This window comes from Gadus chalcogrammus, chromosome 7 (genome assembly GCF_026213295.1).
Source record: "Gadus chalcogrammus isolate NIFS_2021 chromosome 7, NIFS_Gcha_1.0, whole genome shotgun sequence".
Taxonomy (NCBI): domain Eukaryota; kingdom Metazoa; phylum Chordata; class Actinopteri; order Gadiformes; family Gadidae; genus Gadus; species Gadus chalcogrammus.
In genome coordinates this window covers 9,514,677-9,535,751 of record NC_079418.1, presented here as the reverse complement: position 1 = coordinate 9,535,751, position 21,075 = coordinate 9,514,677, and the positions used below count along the sequence as shown (strand labels likewise).

General features: G+C 44.2%; 1 protein-coding gene across 1 annotated transcript in view; it reads right to left on the bottom strand.

Annotated features, from left to right (window-relative positions):
- The window catches only part of LOC130386588 (protein FAM184A-like), a 45,912-nt gene extending 31,427 nt beyond the window's left edge, over window positions 1–14,485 (bottom strand). Inside the window, exons 1-5 of the mRNA XM_056595594.1 lie at window positions 14,101–14,485; window positions 10,557–10,634; window positions 3,510–3,644; window positions 721–819; window positions 1–187 (exon numbers count right to left, since the gene is read on the bottom strand). The exon at window positions 1–187 is cut by the window's left edge and continues 20 nt beyond it. Of these exons, the coding sequence (XP_056451569.1) occupies window positions 1–187; window positions 721–819; window positions 3,510–3,644; window positions 10,557–10,634; window positions 14,101–14,364 (763 nt within the window). The 5' untranslated portion in view covers window positions 14,365–14,485. The remainder of the gene's footprint in view (window positions 188–720; window positions 820–3,509; window positions 3,645–10,556; window positions 10,635–14,100) is intronic.
- Window positions 14,486–21,075: the final 6,590 nt, after the last annotated feature.

Here is a 21,075-nt window from a genome sequence, read left to right as displayed (position 1 = left end):
CCTGCTTCTCCTGCTCCTCCGAGGAGGAGGCGCTGTGGTGCTGCTGGGCGTGCAGCAGGGCCTCCACCTCCCCCCGGTGGGAGGCCCGCAGCTCCTCCAGGGCGCGGCGCTTCTCCCCCTCCACCGTGGCCTGGGTCTGGCCGAAGGAGCGAAGCTTCTCCTCAAAGTCCCGCCGCATCTCCTCCACCTGTGGGAGGGGCGTAGGGGAGGGGGGGAGGAGGGAGAGGAGAGAAGAGAGAGAGAAAGTGAAAGAGAAAGAGAGAGAGAGAGAGAGAGAGAGAGAGAGAGGAGAGAGAGAGATGAGAGAGAGAGAGAGAGAGAGAGAGAGAGAGGGGGAGGAGGAGAGAGAGAGGGAGGAGAGAGAGAGAGAGGGGTGGAGAGAGGGAGGAAAAGAGAGCGAGAGGGAGGAGAGAGAGGGAGGAGAGGAGAGAGGAGAGAGGGAGAGGGAGGAGAGAGAGAGAGAGAGAGAGAGAGGGAAGAGAGAGACAGAGGGATGGTAGGAGGGAGGCGGAGGAGGAGAGGGAGGGAGGAAGAAATGGAGAGAAGGAAGGAAGGAAGAGAGAGAGAGATAGGGAGAGTGTGTGAGATTGATTGGGTGACTGACTGAGAGAGGGAGAGAGATGGTGTGTGTGTGTGTGTGTGTGTGTGTGTGTGTGTGTGTGTGTGTGTGTGTGTGTGTGTGTGTGTGTGTGTGTGTGTGTGTGTGTGTGTGTGTCCTACCTCTCTGCTCATGGACACCACTCTCTGTGTGTGCTGGGCTTCTGTGCAGATCTGGGCGTCCTCTATCCTCTGTCTGTACATGTCAAACTCAGCCAGGGCCTGACATACCGACACACACACACACACACACACAAACACGCACACGCACACATACACACATACACACACACACACACACACACACACACGCACGCATGATGAGATCATGTCTAACTCTGACCAGCGCACCCGTTAATTATTTAACTGTTTTGGTAATAACAATTGCACAACTTCGCATACAGGAACGTTGTACGTCGACTTTTAGTACAATTGTATTTTCACTTGATTTACCGACAAGGTACGATTAATTGTCACACACATTCATGGTGACGATTTACCGTTTTTCTCAGTCGCTTTGGTACATTTCTCAGATCAGAATTGAAATTCTCAAAACTACCTGTTCAATCTTCACATCATTGTGCCACTTGTGCAAATCAAAAAAGCAGTTTCTCATTTATTTGAACTAATTGTAAATTCTTTGATACGTTCATGCAAATGATTGTACCAGTGAATAGTCTCACCCCCACAACATTTTGCCATTAGTTCATTGAATAAGTCTTTACATGCAAAATGGTTGAACAAGTTGTTATAATATGTCAAGCATATTTCTATATATTTCCATTAGAAGTTTTTTCTAAATCTTTTCTGAATTGGTAAATTGCTAAAAGGTGAATCTTGACTTTCTCCCAGCAGGGAAATGTGTTAGGTGATATGTCAACCAACGATCAACCAGTTTACTGAAATAGCTCAAAGGTGCATCTCATGAACCATGAACTGGCAAGTATATACAGTATATAGCTGGAGCACAACACAATGTTACATTGTCTTACAATGGAAGGACAAGGATTTGGACGGGCTCAACAGCCAGAGAGAAGAAGAAGAGGAAGAGGAGTGAGGCTGCGTGAGAATGAGAATTTTTGGCCCAACAGACAGGAACGTCAGGCGGTGTAGGAAGATTGCACTGTTATTCCGACAGCAATGCATGTACAGTTTACCCTAAGGAAATTGTCCTATGTTCACATTTCTAGCAATGACATGGTCTGTCAACAAATTACAGTACAAACAGTCAAAGCTTAAATGTGAATCTTGTCAAGTCTCCTGCAATCGATCTCCCACATACACTAAGGTGTAACTTACAATTTAGAATAATTGTCTTCAAAACTTCAACCATAGTTTACATCAGAACATCCCTCCAGAGTACACTGTTATGTTTACAACATGACTAAGCAATTTGACTGTCATATCCGTACACAATTACACAAGGACTTCTCATTCTGATGGCGCTGACATGTTCATTGACACAGATATTTTCTTTTGAGAGATGAACTACGGATTTTGAGCAAGAGACTGGCTTTTGCTCAAAATCCGTAGTTTTTTGCTATTTGTGCGAATTGTTTTAAGAAATGCATTTACTGTTTTGCAAATGTGGAGGACGATTCGAGAAATATAACAAAGTGACTGAGAAAAACTGTAAACCGTACGATTTTTTGGATGTTTTGTGCCAGTGTCAACACACGATGTGAACGTGTCGACTCCGATGCTTCATGTCAGACAGGCAGACAGAGAGAGAGGGAGACAGACTGGCAGACAGTGAGGGAGACAGACAGACAGACAGAGAGACAGACAGACAGACAGACAGACAGACAGACAGACAGACAGACAGACAGACAGACAGACAGACAGACAGACAGAGAGGGAGACAGACAGGCAGACAGACAGACAGGCAAAGAGGGAGACAGACAGGCAGACAGAGAGGGAGACAGAAAGACAGACAGATAGGGAGACAGAAAGACAGACAGAGATGGAGACAGACGGACAGACAGAGAGGGAGACAGACCGAGAGTGAGTCAGACAGACAGACAGACAGACAGACAGACAGACAGACAGACAGACAGACAGACAGACAGAGAGAGAGGGAGTCAGACAGACTGAGAGGCAGACAGAGAGACAGACAGAGAGACAGACAGACAGACAGACAGACAGACAGACAGACAGACAGACAGAGAGAGAGGGAGACAGACAGAGAGGGAGACAGACAGACAGACAGACAGAGAGGGAGACAAACAGGCAGACAGTGAGGGAGACAGACAGACCGACAGAGAGGGAGGGAGACAGACAGACAGACAGACAGACAGACAGACAGACAGACAGACAGACAGACAGACAGACAGACAGACAGACAGACAGACAGACAGACAGACAGACAGACAGACAGAGAGGGAGACAGACAGGCAGACAGAGAGGGAGACAGAAAGACAGACAGAGAGGGAGACAGAGAGACAGACAGAGAGACAGACAGACAGACAGACCGACAGACAGAGAGGGAGACAGATACACAGACAGACAGACAGACAGACAGACAGACAGACAGACAGACAGACAGACAGACAGACAGAGAGGGAGTCAGACAGACAGAGAGGCAGACAGAGAGACAGACAGAGAAGCAGACAGACAGACAGACAGACAGACAGACAGACAGACAGACAGACAGACAGACAGACAGACAGACAGACAGACAGACAAACAGAGAGGGAGACAGAAATCCAACCTGTCGCTTCAGACAGACAGACAGAGAGACAGACAGACAGACAGAGAGAGAGGGAGACAGACAGACGGACGGACAGACAGACAGACAGACAGACAGACAGACAGACAGACAGACAGACAGACAGACAGACAGACAGACAGACAGACAGACAGACAGACAGACAGACAGACAGACAGACAGACAGATAGACAGACAGACAGACCTGTCTCTTCATGTGCTCGTGCATCTCCACCGACTCCTCCAGGCTTGCCAGCCGCCGCCGCAGGTCCGCCTCGTCCGCCATCTTGTTCTTGAACTGCATGATCTTGTCCCGTGTCTCCGTGACGATGTGTTGGACCTGTTGGCCCCGCCCACGAAAAACAAAAAGGAAAGACGCAATGATGGTAAGATACCTGCATTTGTAAACCATGGGAGGATAAAGTGGACGGTATGATGTGAACTGTAGTGGAACAAAAGTCGTTTTAATTAATATTATATCATATAATATTAATACATGATAGAATTATATAATATTAATATATTATAGAATTATATAATATTATATGATAGATGATAATATTTGAATTAAAAAATGTATATGCAATACTAACTACCATCTACGTTCTATTTGGAAGTTATGATGCAATTGTCCATTTGGTTTTTGTTATGTATTTTATGTCTTTTTCATACACACAAAAGCTAATGATGAAAAAAAGATATGAAAGAAATGTTCATGCAAAAATATTAGATCACAAATTAGGCAATCAAAAAAAAGCCTCCAATTACAAAAATAACAAACGAACTGCGCATAAAGGCTGCCCTTTTGCGCATGCTCGCATGTGATTTCTGAGACTCCGCGGGCTTAAGAGCCATTGGCTAGGAGGTCGAGGGGTGGGGCGATGACGTCATGGTTTGCGGTTTCAGGCGGTTTCAGGCGTACACACGAATCCAAAACGAAACCGGGGGTGTGTTCGAAACCACCTACTTGCTTACTGCTTACTACCTACTAAATATTTGGCTTACTTCTCGAATCCTTAAATAATGATTGAGTAATCCATTTTGAGTGACCGACGTTCGGAAGACCGTTCTTACTTAACCACCTCAGATGACGTGAATCAAATGACGTGTCAATAACCTACCGGCCGGGCGCCGTTAATAAATATTATAAATAAATATATAAACGTCACATTTAACGTCACAGTACATCTTCAACCTAAGGATTTGCGGTGATATGTTAAAAACAATTATTAAACAATTATTAAAAGCACTGCTGCTGCGGCTCCCCGTTTAGCGCCATTGCTTCCACTGTTCTTTTGAATAGACGCAGTGCATTCTGGGGCCGTTGAGTATGTCTAGTAAGCTAGCGATGCTTCAAATCTTTCCGGAAGTAGAAGACATTCGGATACTACTCGCTTACCTAAAACTCGCTTACTACGTTCTGCTTACTCAATTTGACGTCATAGTTATTAAGAGTAGTAGGCAAGTAGGTGGTTTCGAACACACCCCGGGTAGATTTGAAACCACCTCCGAGGGTGGTTTCAGAAGTTTGTGGTTTCGGTCAGCGGATTCGCCGACTTCGTGTGTACGGAAGGCCGAACCGTACCTTTGCGGTTTCGCCATGAAATCGGCTTCGTGTGAACGGGGCATAAACCATACACAAATTATCAAATATATTAAAGAATAACAAATCATTACGCTTGGATGAATGAAATTGTATTTTTTTTATTAAACAATGAGTGAACCGTTTCAAACGATTGGCGACTAGCGTTCTGGTGCATATTTACCGCAACTTCAACAAAAATAAGTGCCGTGGCCGTTGGCCGTTTTCACACCTAACCGTGCTCAACTGGCCCCTATTGTTCTCTGGCCTGTATTCACACTAGGCAATCTGTGGCCTGGCCACGGTAGGCTCTTTTACATACCACACAAACATGATACTTTTAAGACTAAGCCATACACAAATTATCAAATATATTAAAGAATAACAAATCATTACGCTTGGATGAATGAAATAGTATTTTTTTGTCATCACGTCGTAATACGTCACCATCAAGCGTCCGCTTAGTAGAACAACACAGACAACACAGTTGACTCACTTTGTTGCTTATTTGGAGCAGCACATTTTTATATTTCCGCGTGTGGGCTAGAACCCCAATTTACCCTCCCGGACCCTGCACACACTGGTGGTTTATTGGGTTTCATTCTGTTGTAAATGCGACGGCTCCGCTGTTCCAGGGGTTGGGGGAACAGGGGATCTCCACAGAGATAACGCAGCGATAGGACCATGAGCAGTTGACTTCTAACTTGATAAAGTGAAATGTGAGAGAGAAGGTGATGCAGTCGTATTAAACAAAGACGTTGAAAGATGGTGCGATCTACGAGAGAGACGCAAATTATTCTAACACCCGTTCTTCCGGGGTTCAATCCCCACCAAATCAGTGTTTTAGGAAGGACTCAGCCAACTGCTGATTAATACATTTAATGTAATACATGGAATTTGATGTCTCAGCCGCACCCACAGTGTCTATTGTCTATGCTAGGGTACTTACTTATCTATTCATTCAAAAAGAATGTAACAATTTGCATTTGATAGTAGCAAATGATCTATTGCAATAGTTTGAACAGTGTGTCCACTCATTTTTATATCCCTCTATATTTTTAAATCCTTTTATTTATACATTTTTTAATTATATTAATAAAATAAAAAATATATAAACTTTGATTTATAATTTTTTTAATGTCACGCAATCAACTACTGTCGCGGTCGACCAGTCGATCGCGGTCGACGTATTGGCCACCTCTGTCTGTCTGTCTGTCTGTCTGTCTGTCTGTCTGTCTGTCTGTCTGTCTGTCTGTCTGTCTGTCTGTCTGTCTGTCTGTCTGTCTGTCTGTCTGTCTGTCTGTCTGTCTGTCTGTCTGTCTGTCTGTCTGTCTGTCTGTCTGTCTGTCTGTCTGTCTGTCTGTCTGTCTGTCTGTCTGTCTGTCTGTCTGTCTGTCTGTCTGTCTGTCTGTCTGTCTGTCTGTCAGTCTGTCTGTCTGTCTGTCTGTCTGTCTGTCTGTCTGTCTGTCTGTCTGTCTGTCTGTCTGTCTGTCTGTCTGTCTGTCTGTCTGTCTGTCTGTCTGTCTGTCTGTCTGTCTGTCTGTCAGTCTGTCTGTCTGTCTGTCTGTCTGTCTGTCTGTCTGTCAATCTTATTCACTTCAGAATGTCCCCTTGCGACCTCTGCTGACACATAAAAGGGTGCTAAATGCTCTATAATAGCTTTCCCGGTCTGAAATTTAAATTAGGTCTGAAATAAATTAGACAGACTGAGAATAATTCAACTGAAATAATTGTGTAAACCTTCCTGGATTAAAAAATAGCCCTAATGGTGGGAAGGGCCGCATTCCAATCGGCATAAGTAAAATAAAATAATTTAACTAACGAGTAGACTAAAGTCAAATAAATTGTATTAAAAATAGTGTTTATACACCTAGAGAAGATTAATATGGCACCGACGGCAGTGGAGATTTTGAGCAGAGACTGTCCATTGCTTAAAGATGAGATTAAAAAGATCTCTGAGAAATGGGAAAAGAGGACAGCAAAATCAGGCAAAATATGGCCCGTGGGAGGGACTTCTGATGCAGTGATGTGTAGGGACATGGAGGTAATTATTAGAAATTACAAAGCTAAAAGAAGCGGAAAAAAGTAACCGAAAGGTTGCTAGTTCAATCCCCAGCTCCTGCTAGCTGAGTGTCGATGTGTCCCTGAGCAAGACACTTAACCCTAACTGCTCCTGTCGCCTTGCATGGTTGACTCTGCCGTCGGTGTGTCAATGTGTGTATTAACCAATGTAAGTCGCTTTGGATAAAAGCGTCTGCCAAATGGCTAATTGTAATTGTTAGCCTTTTTTTTTTTTTTTTTTGTCATCTTTATTTTCTATTTCTCCAGCTGTTCTCTTTTCTTTCCTCATCCTCTGACGATGAGGATGAGGAAAGAAAAGAGAACAGCTGGAGAAATAGAAAATAAAGATGAGAAAAACTGAGCCATTATCCCCGAAGGCTCAGTCACCACCGTGTAACACAGGATTGTATCCCCTGATAACAGGCACAGTAGATATTAAAGGGGAGGTCGAACGAAATGCAGAAAATAAGGGTTGTGACAAGGCCCACCCATACACATGGACTGTAATGAAGGAATTAGGAAAACAAGTAACGGTGATGACATTGACGGTGACAACGGGGACAAAGATGGGAAAAGTGATAACGAGCAATTAAGCGATGGGCCGCCCTCCGCTAGGAAATAAGAAGACTAGAAGAGGGAAGAGGTCAGTGGAGAGTCAGAGGAAGTGAAGAACGAAGGGCAGAGATAACAGAGTGGTGGAACACACGAGGGCGTACTGAAAGCATACTTCAGATAAAACAAAAGCAAGACGAGAATCATTCTGGAGTGTGTTGTGCGAACCCTGAGAAACACCTGGCAGTGTGTTTTGCAAGCCACTCGGCTTTGTTGTGGCCTGTTCGCGGATAGCAATAAAGTCTCTTATCATACTTGACCTGGACTCCTCGTTTCCTCAAGCACTCTGAGTTTAGTTGAAGTGATAGAACTCGGTTATTTTCTACCACAAGAGAGAGAGAGAGAGCGAGAGCGAGAGTGACAGACAGAACAAGAGAGAGGGAGGGAGTGAGCTCAAACTAGAGTCGATTTGGCACAAAGTGAGGCTGTCTGGGAAAAACAGATGGCTCAGTTAGGACTCAGTGAATCAGAGTAGGCGAGCTGGAACGCCGACTCCATTAACACGCTCAAACCGCCAGGCCAACACACTGACACCAAAAGTCTAGCGTCTGAAACACAGCCGAACCTAATAATAACAAGGTTTGAGTTGCTATGTTTGATGATGGAGGGAGAGAGGGGGGAGGGACGGAGGGAGGGAAGGAGGGAGGGAGGGTGTGTCTTGAGGGTGTGACTAGTGTCTTGAAACAACTGCAGTTTCGACCTAATAATAACAGTTTGAGATATTATGCTCCATGATGGAGGGAGAGAGGGGGGAGGTGAGGGAGGTTAGGAGGGAGAGAGAGAGAGGTGGGAGAGGGGGAGAGAGAGAGAGAGAGGGGGCGTGAATGAGTGAGGGAGGGAGGTGGGAGAGAGAGAGAGGGAAGGAGGTGGGAAGGAGAGAGAGAGAGAGAGAGAGAGAGAGAGAGAGAGAGAGAGAGAGAGAGAGAGAGAGAGAGAGATAGGTTTGGATTGAGTGATTGAAATTCTTTATTGACACATGCAAAATGGTAAGCATACAAATGTAAATCAGGTCAAAAGGATACACAACTCAAAAAAGCCATTGCGGTCCCTTGGTAGTGTAAGCATGCATATAGGTGTATGTAAGTGTGAGTGTTAAAGGTCCCATGGAATGGTACTTCATTGATGGGGGAGGGACAGAGGGAGGGAAGGAGTGAGGGAGGGTGTGTCTTGAGGGTGTGACTAGTGTCTTGAAACAATTGCAGTTTCGACCTAATAATAATAATAATAAGTAACAATGGCTTTTGCAAAGGCCACAGGATTCAAAGACTTTTGGTGGAGTTACAAATGACCACTTACTCAAAGTGTAAGGTAGGTCCACTTACTTAAGTGCAGCTTTTTACACCCTTTACCTTTACATTAAGGGATTTTTGCAGCAACTTACAACCATGCATTCATCAACGGCGGAGTCGACCACGCAGGGCGACAGCCATCTGCTCAGGAGCAGTTAGGGTGAGGTGCCTTGCTCAGGGACAGCGTGAAACTCAGCTAGGAGGAGCCTGGGATCGAACTATCATCCTCCCGGTTACCAGTCAACCCGCTCTACCTCCTGAGCTACTGAGGTACTGCCTTTACTCTACCATCCTCCTCTCTGGACTTGCGGATTATCTTGTAATCACTGGCACAGCCCTCTCTCCTAGCTTCACTCGTGAATACCTCACAGACAGCCATACGTACCCAGTAACAGGCTGTTTCCCAATGTCAAGGAAGCATGCTCAACGGCCGCCCTTTTAAGGACGCTACGTCATAGAACGCCGACAAGCTCTGTTCCAATGTTGAGGACACTCGAAAGCCGCGCCATTTTCGCGTCCTTTGTTTTTGATAATTCCGAGATTTTTCAAGGATGCATCGCTGCATCCTAGGCGAGCCAAAACTACCCACAATCCACTGCGTTCACACGCTGCACGGGATATAAAAAATGGCAGAGGGAAAGCAGTACACGTTCAAATGTAAATGAAGTTATATTAAAGTTTTCAGAAATATTTTGTGCCGTATTGGTTATAGATTCTTCATGTTAATGCAAATATTCAAGCTTAAAGACCTGTGCCACTTTTCAAACGTTTTTGCAACTTAATGATACGTTGCTATATTTTGCATTGACGTAGCTGGTGCTAATCACCACTGTCAACAATGTAAATTTACTCGCTCACAAGATTACATTATTTATGTATACCTATTTGTGTTTGTGTTTAATCTTTTTTTTTAGGGTGCCGCACAAACATGTTGTCAAATAAATGCACCACCGATCATTTGCAATGTTTGTAATTTGTAATGAACGTATATAATTGTATTTTATATAATATACTTATGTGTTCAAAGCACTGGTAGATTGTAGGTATATATGAATGAATCAGATCAGTTAAATAATATATCCAAATAAATACATGTTTATCATCACTTTCTTTGTCTTTTTTCCCCTGCATAATAGTAATCAACCATACTGTAAATGTGATGCATGAATTAAGTTCTCAGACAATTTCACTTAGTTTTATAAAAATTGAATGGATTTTTTTTTTAATAAAGACGATTCAATCAACCGCAACAAAGCTTTTGTGACTTCCTCAAAGAGGCTCCATGCGAAGGAGACATGACCGCATTCATAACAGACAAAAGTCAAATAAATATCGATCAACTTGATTGCTGCTATGTTTTATTCATATGCGCAATTGTGTTTACAAGCGTAAACGCAGTATTAAAAAGCGGAAGCGGAAGCGCTTCCACACTAGCAAGTCGTTACAAAGTCTGAACATTACAAACGCTAGGAAGCACTCGAGCTGGCACTCTAGTCTCATCTCCATAGGACGCGACTAGCAAGGACGCGTCCTAGCAAGGCTGCAGCCTTCACATTGGGAAACAGCCACAGTGTGTGCAACAGATACTGTTGCACACTGATTGATTAATGAGCAACAGGTGTGCAGCCTCCCCCAGCCCCAGAGTCCAATCAGACTCAGACCAGGTGAGGTTGCTGAGACCAGACATCCTTTACATTCTCAGATGTACCTCGTCTTCATGGGAGTCTTTCAGTGCCTCCATCTCTTCCTCGTGTTCGTCGTTCTTGGTGTTAAGGGCGTAAATCACCTGAGAGAGAGAGAGAGAGAGAGAGAGAGAGAGAGAGAGAGAGAGAGAGAGAGAGAGAGAGAGAGAGAAAGAGACAGAGAGCGTTCAAGACTTAAACAGAATCAGTTTTGCCAGTTATATATATCTATATACATACCCATCACCTGAAAAAGAGAGGGAGAGAGAGAGAGAGACAGAGAGAGAGAGAAAAGAGATTGAGAGAGAGAGCGAGAGCGAGAGAGAGAGAAAGAGAGCGAGAGAGAGAGAAAGAGAGCGAGAGAGAAAAAGAGAAAGAGAAAGAGAGGGAGAGCGAGAGAGAGAGAGGGAGGGCATTCAAGACTTAAACTGACTCTAAGTTTCTCCAGTTAAACATCTATTTATATATACATACACATGCAAACATAAATTGCTCTCTACTTTACTATTTTTTCTTCTTATACTATCATTCTTTTTTTTGCATTGTTAAGGAGAACTTGGGATACAACAATGTTCTTGGCAGCTATGATTGCTATGCCTGTTATGATGTGCATATGACAAATAGAATAACCTGAGCTTCATATTTCTTGTTTCGTCACTTTTGTTTCTTCTACGATATCTCGAAGTACAACTGCATTCAGAACCCCTTTCCACACGTAGCTAAAAATCTGTCTCAGTCCAGTGTCTAGGCAAAAGGCACACCGTCTTCCAGTAAAGACAGCGAAGCAATTTATTATTTATGTTAATTTATGTTAACCAGTTCACACTGAAACCACTCCGAATTGAAACCGGTTCACACTGAAACCAGGTCAAATTGAAACCCATTCACACTGAAACCAGTCCGAATTGAAACCGGTTCACACTGAAACCAGTACAAATTTAAACCATTTCACACTTAAACCAGTTCAAACTCACTGCAACAATGCGTCCATCCGTGCCGTAGGTCTTGCCTGTACTGTTAAACCATCCCATAAAGTATTAAATGAATTATGGATGCTTTAATGGTGGAAGGGCCGCACATGGACACTTTCTCTTGGCTTCTCTCTGTTGACTTCCTGCCTCTCCCTCCCTACTTCAGAATGAGTCGGATAAGTCTTTCTATGACTCTAGGTCAAAGTCTATCTATGACTTTAGAGTCTAGGTGATAAGTCTCTCACTGATTCTAGAGTCTAGGTGATAATTCTCTCTATGAATCTAGACTAGAGTCTAGGTGATAAGTCTCTCTATGACTCTAGAGTCAAGGGGATAAGTCTCTCTATGACTAGAGTCTAGGTAATAAGTCTCCCTATGATACTAGAGTCTAGGTGATAAGTCTCTCCATGACTCTAGAGTCTAGGTGATAAGTCTCTTACTGACTCTAGAGTCAAGGTGATAAGTCTCTCTATGACTCTAGAGTCAAGAGTAGGCCTGTTTGTCCATCCGTGCCGTAGGTCTTGCCTGTACTGTTAAACCATCCCATAAAGTATTCAATGAATTATGGATGCTTGTTTTAATGGTGGAAGGGCCGCATATGGACACTTTCTCTTGGCTTCTCTCTGTTGACTTCCTGCCTCTCCCTCCCTACTTCAGAATGAGTCGGATAAGTCTTTCTATGACTCTAGGTCAAAGTCTCTCTATGACTTTAGAGTCTAGGTGATAAGTCTCTCACTGACTCTAGAGCCTAGGTGATAAGTCTCTCTATGACTCTAGAGTCTAGGTGATAAGTCTCTCTAAGACTCTAGAGTCAAGGGGATAAGTGTCTCTATGACTAGAGTCTAGGTGATAAGTCTCTCACTGACTCTAAAGTCTAGGGTGTAAGTCTCTCTATGACTCTAGATTCAAGGGGATAAGTCTCTCTATGACACTAGAGTCAAGGAGATAAGTCTCTCTATGACTAATGGTAATAAGTCTCCCTATGATACTAGAGTCTAGGTGATAAGTCTCTCCATGACTCTAGAGTCTAGGTGATAAGTCTCTCACTGACTCTAGAGTCAAGGGGATAAGTCTCTCTATGACTCTAGAGTCAAGGGGATAAGTCTCTCTATGACTAGAGTCTAGGTAATAAGTCTCCCTATGATACTAGAGTCTAGGTGATAAGTCTCTCCATGACTCTAGAGTCTAGGTGATAAGTCTCTTACTGACTCTAAAGTCTAGGTGGTAAGTCTCTCGCTGACTCTAGTGTCTAGGTGATTAGTCTCTCTATGACTCTAGGTGATAAGTCTTTCACTCCTGAAAAGTCTCTATATGACTCCGCTATCAAGTAAAAGGTGGCGGAAACAAAGTGACACAGGTTCAAAGTAAAATCGCAACAAAGCCCATTCATATTGTTTTAATAAAAGGTGTGACATAAAAATATATATAACCCACTAGTGTGTTGAGCTTGTAGTATGCATAGAATCCACAAGATAACGACCAACCTACAGACTGCAATCCCCCCACCTCCAAACAGGCCAAAGTTGCCCGAATTTTGCCCGAATCTTGCCAGACATTTTCCCGCATTTTGCAAGCATTTTGCCAGCTTTATGTCTGCATTGTGCCAGCATTTTGCAAGCATTTTGCAAGCAATTTCCCGGATATGTACCATTTATTTCCCGTCATTATGTGTTTGTCGATACCCGGTACCGGTAGCGTTCCTCTGTGCAGGAGTAGGCCTGTTTGTTTTAGGTCGTCGGCTAGCTGAGAGGAGGAGTGAAGCGCTGCCAAAACACGAGGTTGCTCTAAAAGGTGACATAACTTCACTGATCCCAGGCTAGCAAAAAAAAAACATACGCGCACCAAACACGCACGCACAAATACACACGCATCACACGTGATAGAACGTCATAGAATGATAACAATTCCTCTTTCATTCATACCTGTGTGTGTGTGTGTGTGTGTGTGTGTGTGTGTGTGTGTGTGTGTGTGTGTGTGTGTGTGTGTGTGTGTGTGTGTGTGTGTGTGTCTTTGCGGTTTTTTATACCTCGCAAAAAAAACACGTCCAGCGACATGAGGAGCACTGGGTGCATCCCATCATTCACGAATAAACGGCATCCCCCCCCCCACCATCCTGTCCCCTGGTTGAAGTACCGTTTACTGTGGAGCAGGACGCCTCCACTCTCCGCTACGGAAACAACACCGCTACAAACGGGGGCTCCGACAGCACGTAAACACACACACACGCACACACATACATGCATGCACAGAAACACATACACACAAACATACAAACACACACACATACATCCTGGAATGGATCCATAAAGCCTCCGACAGCACGTTAACACACGCACGCTCACATGTACGCACGCTCATACGCACGCACGCGCACAAACACACATCTTTACGCCTCTGATGGATCCGTGAAATGCTCTGACAGCACGTAAACACACGCGTATGCACGTGCACACACGCACACGCACACGCGCACACACACACACACACACACACACACACACACACACACACACACACACACACACACACACACACACACACTCACACACACACACACACACACACACACACACACACACACACACACACACACACACACCTTGGTGAGCTGGGCTATCTTCTTGCTCATCTTGAGGTGCAGGTCCTGCGTGTACTCCAGCGACCAGCCGCCGCCGCCTTCTTCGCGCGACATCGCCGCGGCGCACGAGGACGTACGCGTGTGTCTGCTCGTGTTGTCGACGATGGGGGGGCTACAGGGGGTCTGCCACCCGCTCCCGCCCCCGGACGCCATGTTGAGGCGCAGGTAACAGCGCAAGAACGTGCCGGTTAGGGGTCCCGGCGCGGCTTTAGACGTCCAGTACATCAACGCTCATGCCCGCGCGCGCGCGTGCCAGACTCGTTAAGGGGGACGCGCGTGCCCGCGGGGTCATCCTGTTAGAGATGCATCGTCCTCACCGTTGTGATGGACAGAGGCGCGAGGAGACGAAGCGAGTTGAGATGCCGTCGCGCGCGCGCTTGCTCTCGCGCTGCCTGCTGCCGCCGCTGCTGCGTCTGTTCTGCGGTGCACGCGCATCGAGGACGCGCGCCGAGGGGAAGAGACGCGGCGACGTGACGCGCTCCAGATGTTGTTTTCTCCCAGCCGCTGCAAGACGCTTATCTGCACGTGAACACATGCAGTGTTGTGGTTGTTATTTTATTTATTTATCTATTTATTATTATTATTTATTCATTTTAATCCAGGTTCACCACTGTGACCACGTGACCATCCGTGGTGTGTTGTTAAAAAACATAGTCGACGGTGTACAACGGGACACACCCCTACCCCTAAAATCCGATGCAATCAATCAATCAATTAATCGTTCAATCTATTAATTAAATGACACCACACGTGATTCACTTCTCTGCCATAATCACATTATGCGGTGAAACGCTTTACTTAACATGCCCTACATCGCCGATACAAACGTGTTGCCAGATTGGGACATATTTCCCGCCCAATCTGTCAACACTGCCAATACACCCCGCGGTGCATAGGAACGCGTTCTGTGCACACCACGTGACCCCTGCTATGACCACGTGCTTTTTACGCTGACCCATAACGTCATCTCCAGATCACCATCTGCAGCTCGAGTTACACCGTGTGTTGCGCGCGCACCCCACGCAGGTGAAGCCCCCTCTGCCCCCCCCCCGCCCCAACCCAGCAGAACCACCTGCCATAAAGTGTGTGTGTGTGTGTGTGTGTGTGCGTGTGTGTGTGTGTGTGCGTGTGTGTGTGTGTGTGCGTGTGTGTGTGTGTGTGTGTGTGTGTGTGTGTGTGTGTGTGTGTGTGTGTGTGTGTGTGTGTGTGTGTGTGTGTGTGTGTGTGCTCATGGACCTATGTGTGTCGATAGCACAGAGCTAGGAGTGTGATGTGCGTTCTGTTCATGACATACTGTAGTACTGTAGTGCGTTCCTGTGTGACGCACGCATAGGCGTGCCCGTCCGTCGATGACGTCAGAGAGTGGGTCACTTGGTTACGTTCCGCTTAAGCTGCAGAAACTTGGGCTTTGGTAAGATAGGCCTGAACATTACTGACATCTAGTGGCCACCGTGTGTGTGTGTGTGTGTGTGTGTGTGTGTGTGTGTGTGTGTGTGTGTGTGTGTGTGTGTGTGTGTGTGTGTGTGTGTGTGTGTGTGTGTGTGTGTGTGTGTGTGTGTGTGTGTGTGTGTGTGTGTGTGTGTGTGTGTGTGTGTGTGTGTGTGTCTTATTTTTGGAGACCAAGCTGATACTGTAACATTATAATAACAACAAAATAAAGTCAATATTTTGTTAATAACCTATAACCGTTAATTGTTACACTACTGATACTAGGTTAAGATGAGTTGAGGTTAATTGTTACATGTACCCTATACCCAGAGACTTAAACGTGATTTTATACCCTCTCGCTTTTATATATAGAATAACTATACATAACTATACAAGTGTTTAACTAAAAAAGTGCTTTTACATAGTATAACTGGCTATAACCATATAAAGTATAACTATAACTAACTACAGGTCCTTCTCAAAAAATTAGCATATTGTGATAAAGTTCATTATTTTCTGTAATGTACTGATAAACATTAGACTTTCATCTATTTTAGATTCATTACACACAACTGAAGTAGTTCAAGCCTTTTATTGTTTTAATATTGATGATTTTGGCAAAAAAGTCAAGAAAAACCAAAAATCCCTATCTCAAAATATTGGCATATTTCATCCGACCAATAAAAGAAAAGTGTTTTTAATACAAAAAAAGTCAATCTTCAAATAATTATGTTCAGTTATGCACTCAATACTTGGTCGGGCATCCTTTTGCAGAAATGACTGCTTCAATGCGGCGTGGCATGGAGGCAATCAGCCTGTGGCACTGCTGAGGTCTTATGGAGGCCCAGGATGCTTCGATAGCGGCCTTAAGCTCATCCAGAGTGTTGGGTCTTGCGTCTCTCAACTTTCTCTTCACAATATCCCACAGATTCTCTATGGGGTTCAGGTCAGGAGAGTTGGCAGGCCAATTGAGCACATTAATACCATGGTCAGTAAACCATTTACCAGTGGTTTTGGCACTGTGAGCAGGTGCCAGGTCGTGCTGAAAAATGAAATCTTCATCTCCATAAAGCTTTTCAGCAGATGGAAGCATGAGGTGCTCCAAAATCTCCTGGTAGCTAGCTGCATTGACCCTGCCCTTGATAAAACACAGTGGACCAACACCAGCAGCTGACATGGCACCCCAGACCATCACTGACTGTGGGTACTTGTCACTGGACTTCAGGCATTTTGGCATTTCCTTCTCCCCAGTCTTCCTCCAGACTCTGGCACCTTGATTTCCGAATGACATGCAAAATTTGCTTTCATCCGAAAAAAGTACTTTGGACCACTGAGCAACAGTCCAGTGCTGCTTCTCTGTAGCCCAGGTCAGGCGCTTCTGCCGCTGTTTCTGGTTCAAAAGTGGCTTGACCTGGGGAATGCGGCACCTGTAGCCCATTTCCTGCACACGCCTGTGCACGGTGGCTCTGGATGTTTCTACTCCAGACTCAGTCCACTGCTTCCGCAGGTCCCCCAAGGTCTGGAATCGGCCCTTCTCCACAATCTTCCTCAGGGTCCGGTCACCTCTTCTCGTCGTGCAGCGTTTTCTGCCACACTTTTTCCATCCCACAGACTTCCCACTGAGGTGCCTTGATACGGCACTCTGGGAACAGCCTATTCGTTCAGAAATTTCTTTCTGTGTCTTACCCTCTTGCTTGAGGGTGTCAATGATGGCCTTCTGGACAGCAGTCAGGTCGGCAGTCTTACCCATGATTGCGGTTTTGAGTAATGAACCAGGCTGGGAGTTTTTAAAAGCCTCAGGAATCTTTTGCAGGTGTTTAGAGTTAATTCATTGATTCAGATGATTAGGTTAATAGCTCGTTTAGAGAACCTTTTCATGATATGCTAATTTTTTGAGATAGGAATTTTGGGTTTTCATGAGCTGTATGCCAAAATCATCAGTATTAAAACAATAAAAGACCTGAAATATTTCAGTTGGTGTGCAATGAATCTAAAATATATGAAAGTTAAATTTTTATCATTACATTATGGAAAAGAATGAACTTTATCACAATATGCAATTTCTTTGAGAAGGACCTGTATATGAAAAAACTATATTTATATTAAAAAGCTTTGATATATAGAATTATAGATAAAAGCACTATATGTATGGTATAAAAATGATAAAAAGCTTTTATATATAGTATAACTATCAATAAAATTGTTTAACTATGTAAAAAAGCTTTTAGTATAACTGTCTGTATAGTATAACTATACATAGTATAACTATGTGTAGGCCTAAAAGCATTATATGTATAGTAAAAAGCTTTTATATATCGTATGACTAAATGTAAACCTTAAATGCTGAGTGATCTTCATTTGAGGGGTCAAATAGGTTTTGTGGTTCCAGGTTAATTTCATTTGTGGGCCACAAATCTCTACCTGGCTCTATCTGGACCCGCTGCCCACCACACTTCTAAAGGGCGTTCTCCCCATTCTCTCCACCCTCATCACTAACACTGTAAACTCCTCTCTATCCTCTGGCCATGTCCCCTCCTCCCTAAAGCTTGCATCAGTCACCCCCATACAGTACCGCGGGAAGTAGGGGTGCTGGGGGTGCTGCAGCACCCCCTGTCTGAGGCCCTGTCTTATCACAGAAAACGATCATTTCTAAAAAACTCCGGCCAAAGTGGAGATTTCTGAAAACGCCGGTTATGTGTTGTCATGTCAACGGGGAGAAACGGGATTTTAGGTTCTGAAGAGTCACATTATGCACCAGGATTTGCTTAACGTCATGTGAGCGCCCGCTGTACCGAATTGGTCCAAATATAAACACAAACCCCATTGTAAGACGACCTATATTTGGAAAAATGATTTGAAGACCTGAGGCCTGTTTCAGGTAGCTGGTTTAACATACTCTGAGTTTAATCCTGCGCTCTGAGTTGGTTGACTCAGAGTTCAGGGTTGAAAAGCAACTCTGGGTTTTCGGTTTCAGAACAGGCGATCAGCGTTGGCTTAATCAACTCGGAGTGTGTTCACGCTGGGTTGGGGGCGTGCCTGTTGACTATAAAGAGCCATCATCAATGGATCTCTGATAACATGATCAAACATGGACCAAAAGCGTAGATCCACTTACTTTTCCCCACGGAATTGGAAATTCTAATGAACGCGTATGCCGAGCAGTTACCCATTTTAACAAAAAAAAAAGCAATTCCGCCGCGGCGGCGAGAGCGCAAGAGAGAGCTTGGCAGGAAATAGCTGAACAAGTCAATGCGTGAGTAAAATAAATTAGTAAAATAAAATAAGAAGAAAGTTTAATATCTTCCACTTATTCAATATGTAAATTGTGTGTGTGTGTGTGTGTGTGTGTGTGTGTGTGTGTGTGTGTGTGTGTGTGTGTGTGTGTGTGTGTGTGTGTGTGTGTGTGTGTGTGTGTGTGTGTGTGTGTGTGTGTGTGTGTGTGTGTGTGTGTGTGTGTGTGTGTGTGTGTGTGTGTGTGCAACCCGGTATCACGCCAAGGCGTAAAATAGATACGTCTGTCCACATCGCAAGGCGTGTTCAGGTTGACGCTTTGCCTGACCAAAGCGTCACCCTGAACACGCGTCCTTCTCCATTCGAAATGAATGGGGGAATAGCACCAACAGGGGGCGATACGTTCTCCTAGCATTTGGTGAAATTGTTACGTAGCCATATTAATCGTTATTATCTGAATGGGAAATGCAATATTTTAGGACAGATACACCATTAAACGTGTTTCTAATGACATTTCTAGCGAGAAATGTACATTTTCCTTGCATAATCTTCAATCAGTGAATGTGTATGATCTTTATTAATCTTTATGATCTGAATGGGAAATACAATATTTTAGGATCGATTCACCGTTAAACGTGTTTCTAATAACATTTCTAGCGAGAAATATACTTTTTACTTGTATAATCTTCAGTCAGTGATTGTGTCTGATCTTTAGTTTTATAGTTATTAGGAAGATTTAATCGGCTCGCTCGCATGTTTCAACGACGTCAGGTGGCTAGGGACGCTGCTTTCGCTAAACTAGCAGCTCACGTGTTTCCTGCATTTGTGTTATTAAACCGTTACTTTATGTAACTTTTAATGATATTGTAATAACCACAGGCGAGGTATTGAGCGAAGTAAGCTTGATAGCAGGTTTATTGGATTCCACAATCGGATGGGCAGGCACAGCTCCACCGGAAAACTACAACAACCAAAACTCCCGTCCGGAAGGAAACCCCCGGAACCCCCTCTCAGAAGGCCCGCCCCTTCCTCCCAAACCCTGTGACGCGACAATATCATCTTGTTAGAAACATAGATATATATAGAACACTGTTCTATATATATCTACTGTTCTATATATATCTATGGTTAGAAACACGTTTATCTGAGAGCCAACCCAGTCGCCAAAAGCATACGTTGACAGTGTACGTTTTCGTGAACACTGGATTACGTCGCATTTCCGGCCGCGACCGTTTCTTCTGCCCCGAAACCAGGGCCGGCGCTCGGCAAATGTGTTGGGGGCGCCCTCTGGTGACGCTCTTAATTAATTAATTGTAATATACGAAACAAGCGAAATGAAACCAAACATGTTCCCAAATGGAACGGAGAAGGGAGGGGGCGGGGGATTAAAGTTACGGCGCACTGAAATCCTCACCATAGTACGCAGGACAATGCGACGAAGCCAATGCTCTTAATGGTAGCTAATGTGTGTAACCTACAGCTTTATATTGTTTTGCATAGATGATTATTTTGTGAAGGTGAAAAACGTCCCTTTTTTTTTTTTAACATGTTCATTAAATTCTGTTGAAAATAACGATACAAAATCACATGTTGCAGTCATACTGACCTATGTTTTAATAAAGGTGCTTGCAACATCTCACATGTGGCTTTTGACTTACAAAGAAAACATCTAACCCTCTCTATAGAAAATATCGAGATATATATCGTACATCGCCATTCAGCCAAAAAATATCGGGATATCATATTTTGCCCATATCGTGCAGCCCTACTACCACATAGTCGGACAGGTCTACATTGGTCTGGGGTGTCTGGGTCCCATAACTCAGAAGCTATTGAGCAAAAAGCAATTTCGCATAGGAAATTAATGGGATTCTTAAAATATTTAAATAAAATAGGAGGTGCAAAATATTAATTTTTAGTGAGGTGTGTGTTGTTAGTACCACATAGTAGGACAGGTCAACATTGGTCTGGGGCCTCTGGGTCCCATAACTCGGAAGCTATTGAGCAAAAAGCAATTTCCAATAGGAAATGAATGGCCGAATATCTGTTGAATAGCTGTTGAATAACCAACATTAAACTAACTTCACCACAGTACTTGGCAGCAAATGAAGATGAAGTACAAAAATATAGTTTAAAGAGGGAAACTAATGTTGAATTGAAATCAAATCAACTGTGCTGTTTTGCCTGCTCTACCTAATTTTACAGCTATATTCAACATTTGATCGGCCTATATTTAAGCAGTAAATGTAAGTAGTACATTTCCCAGCCACCCCAACA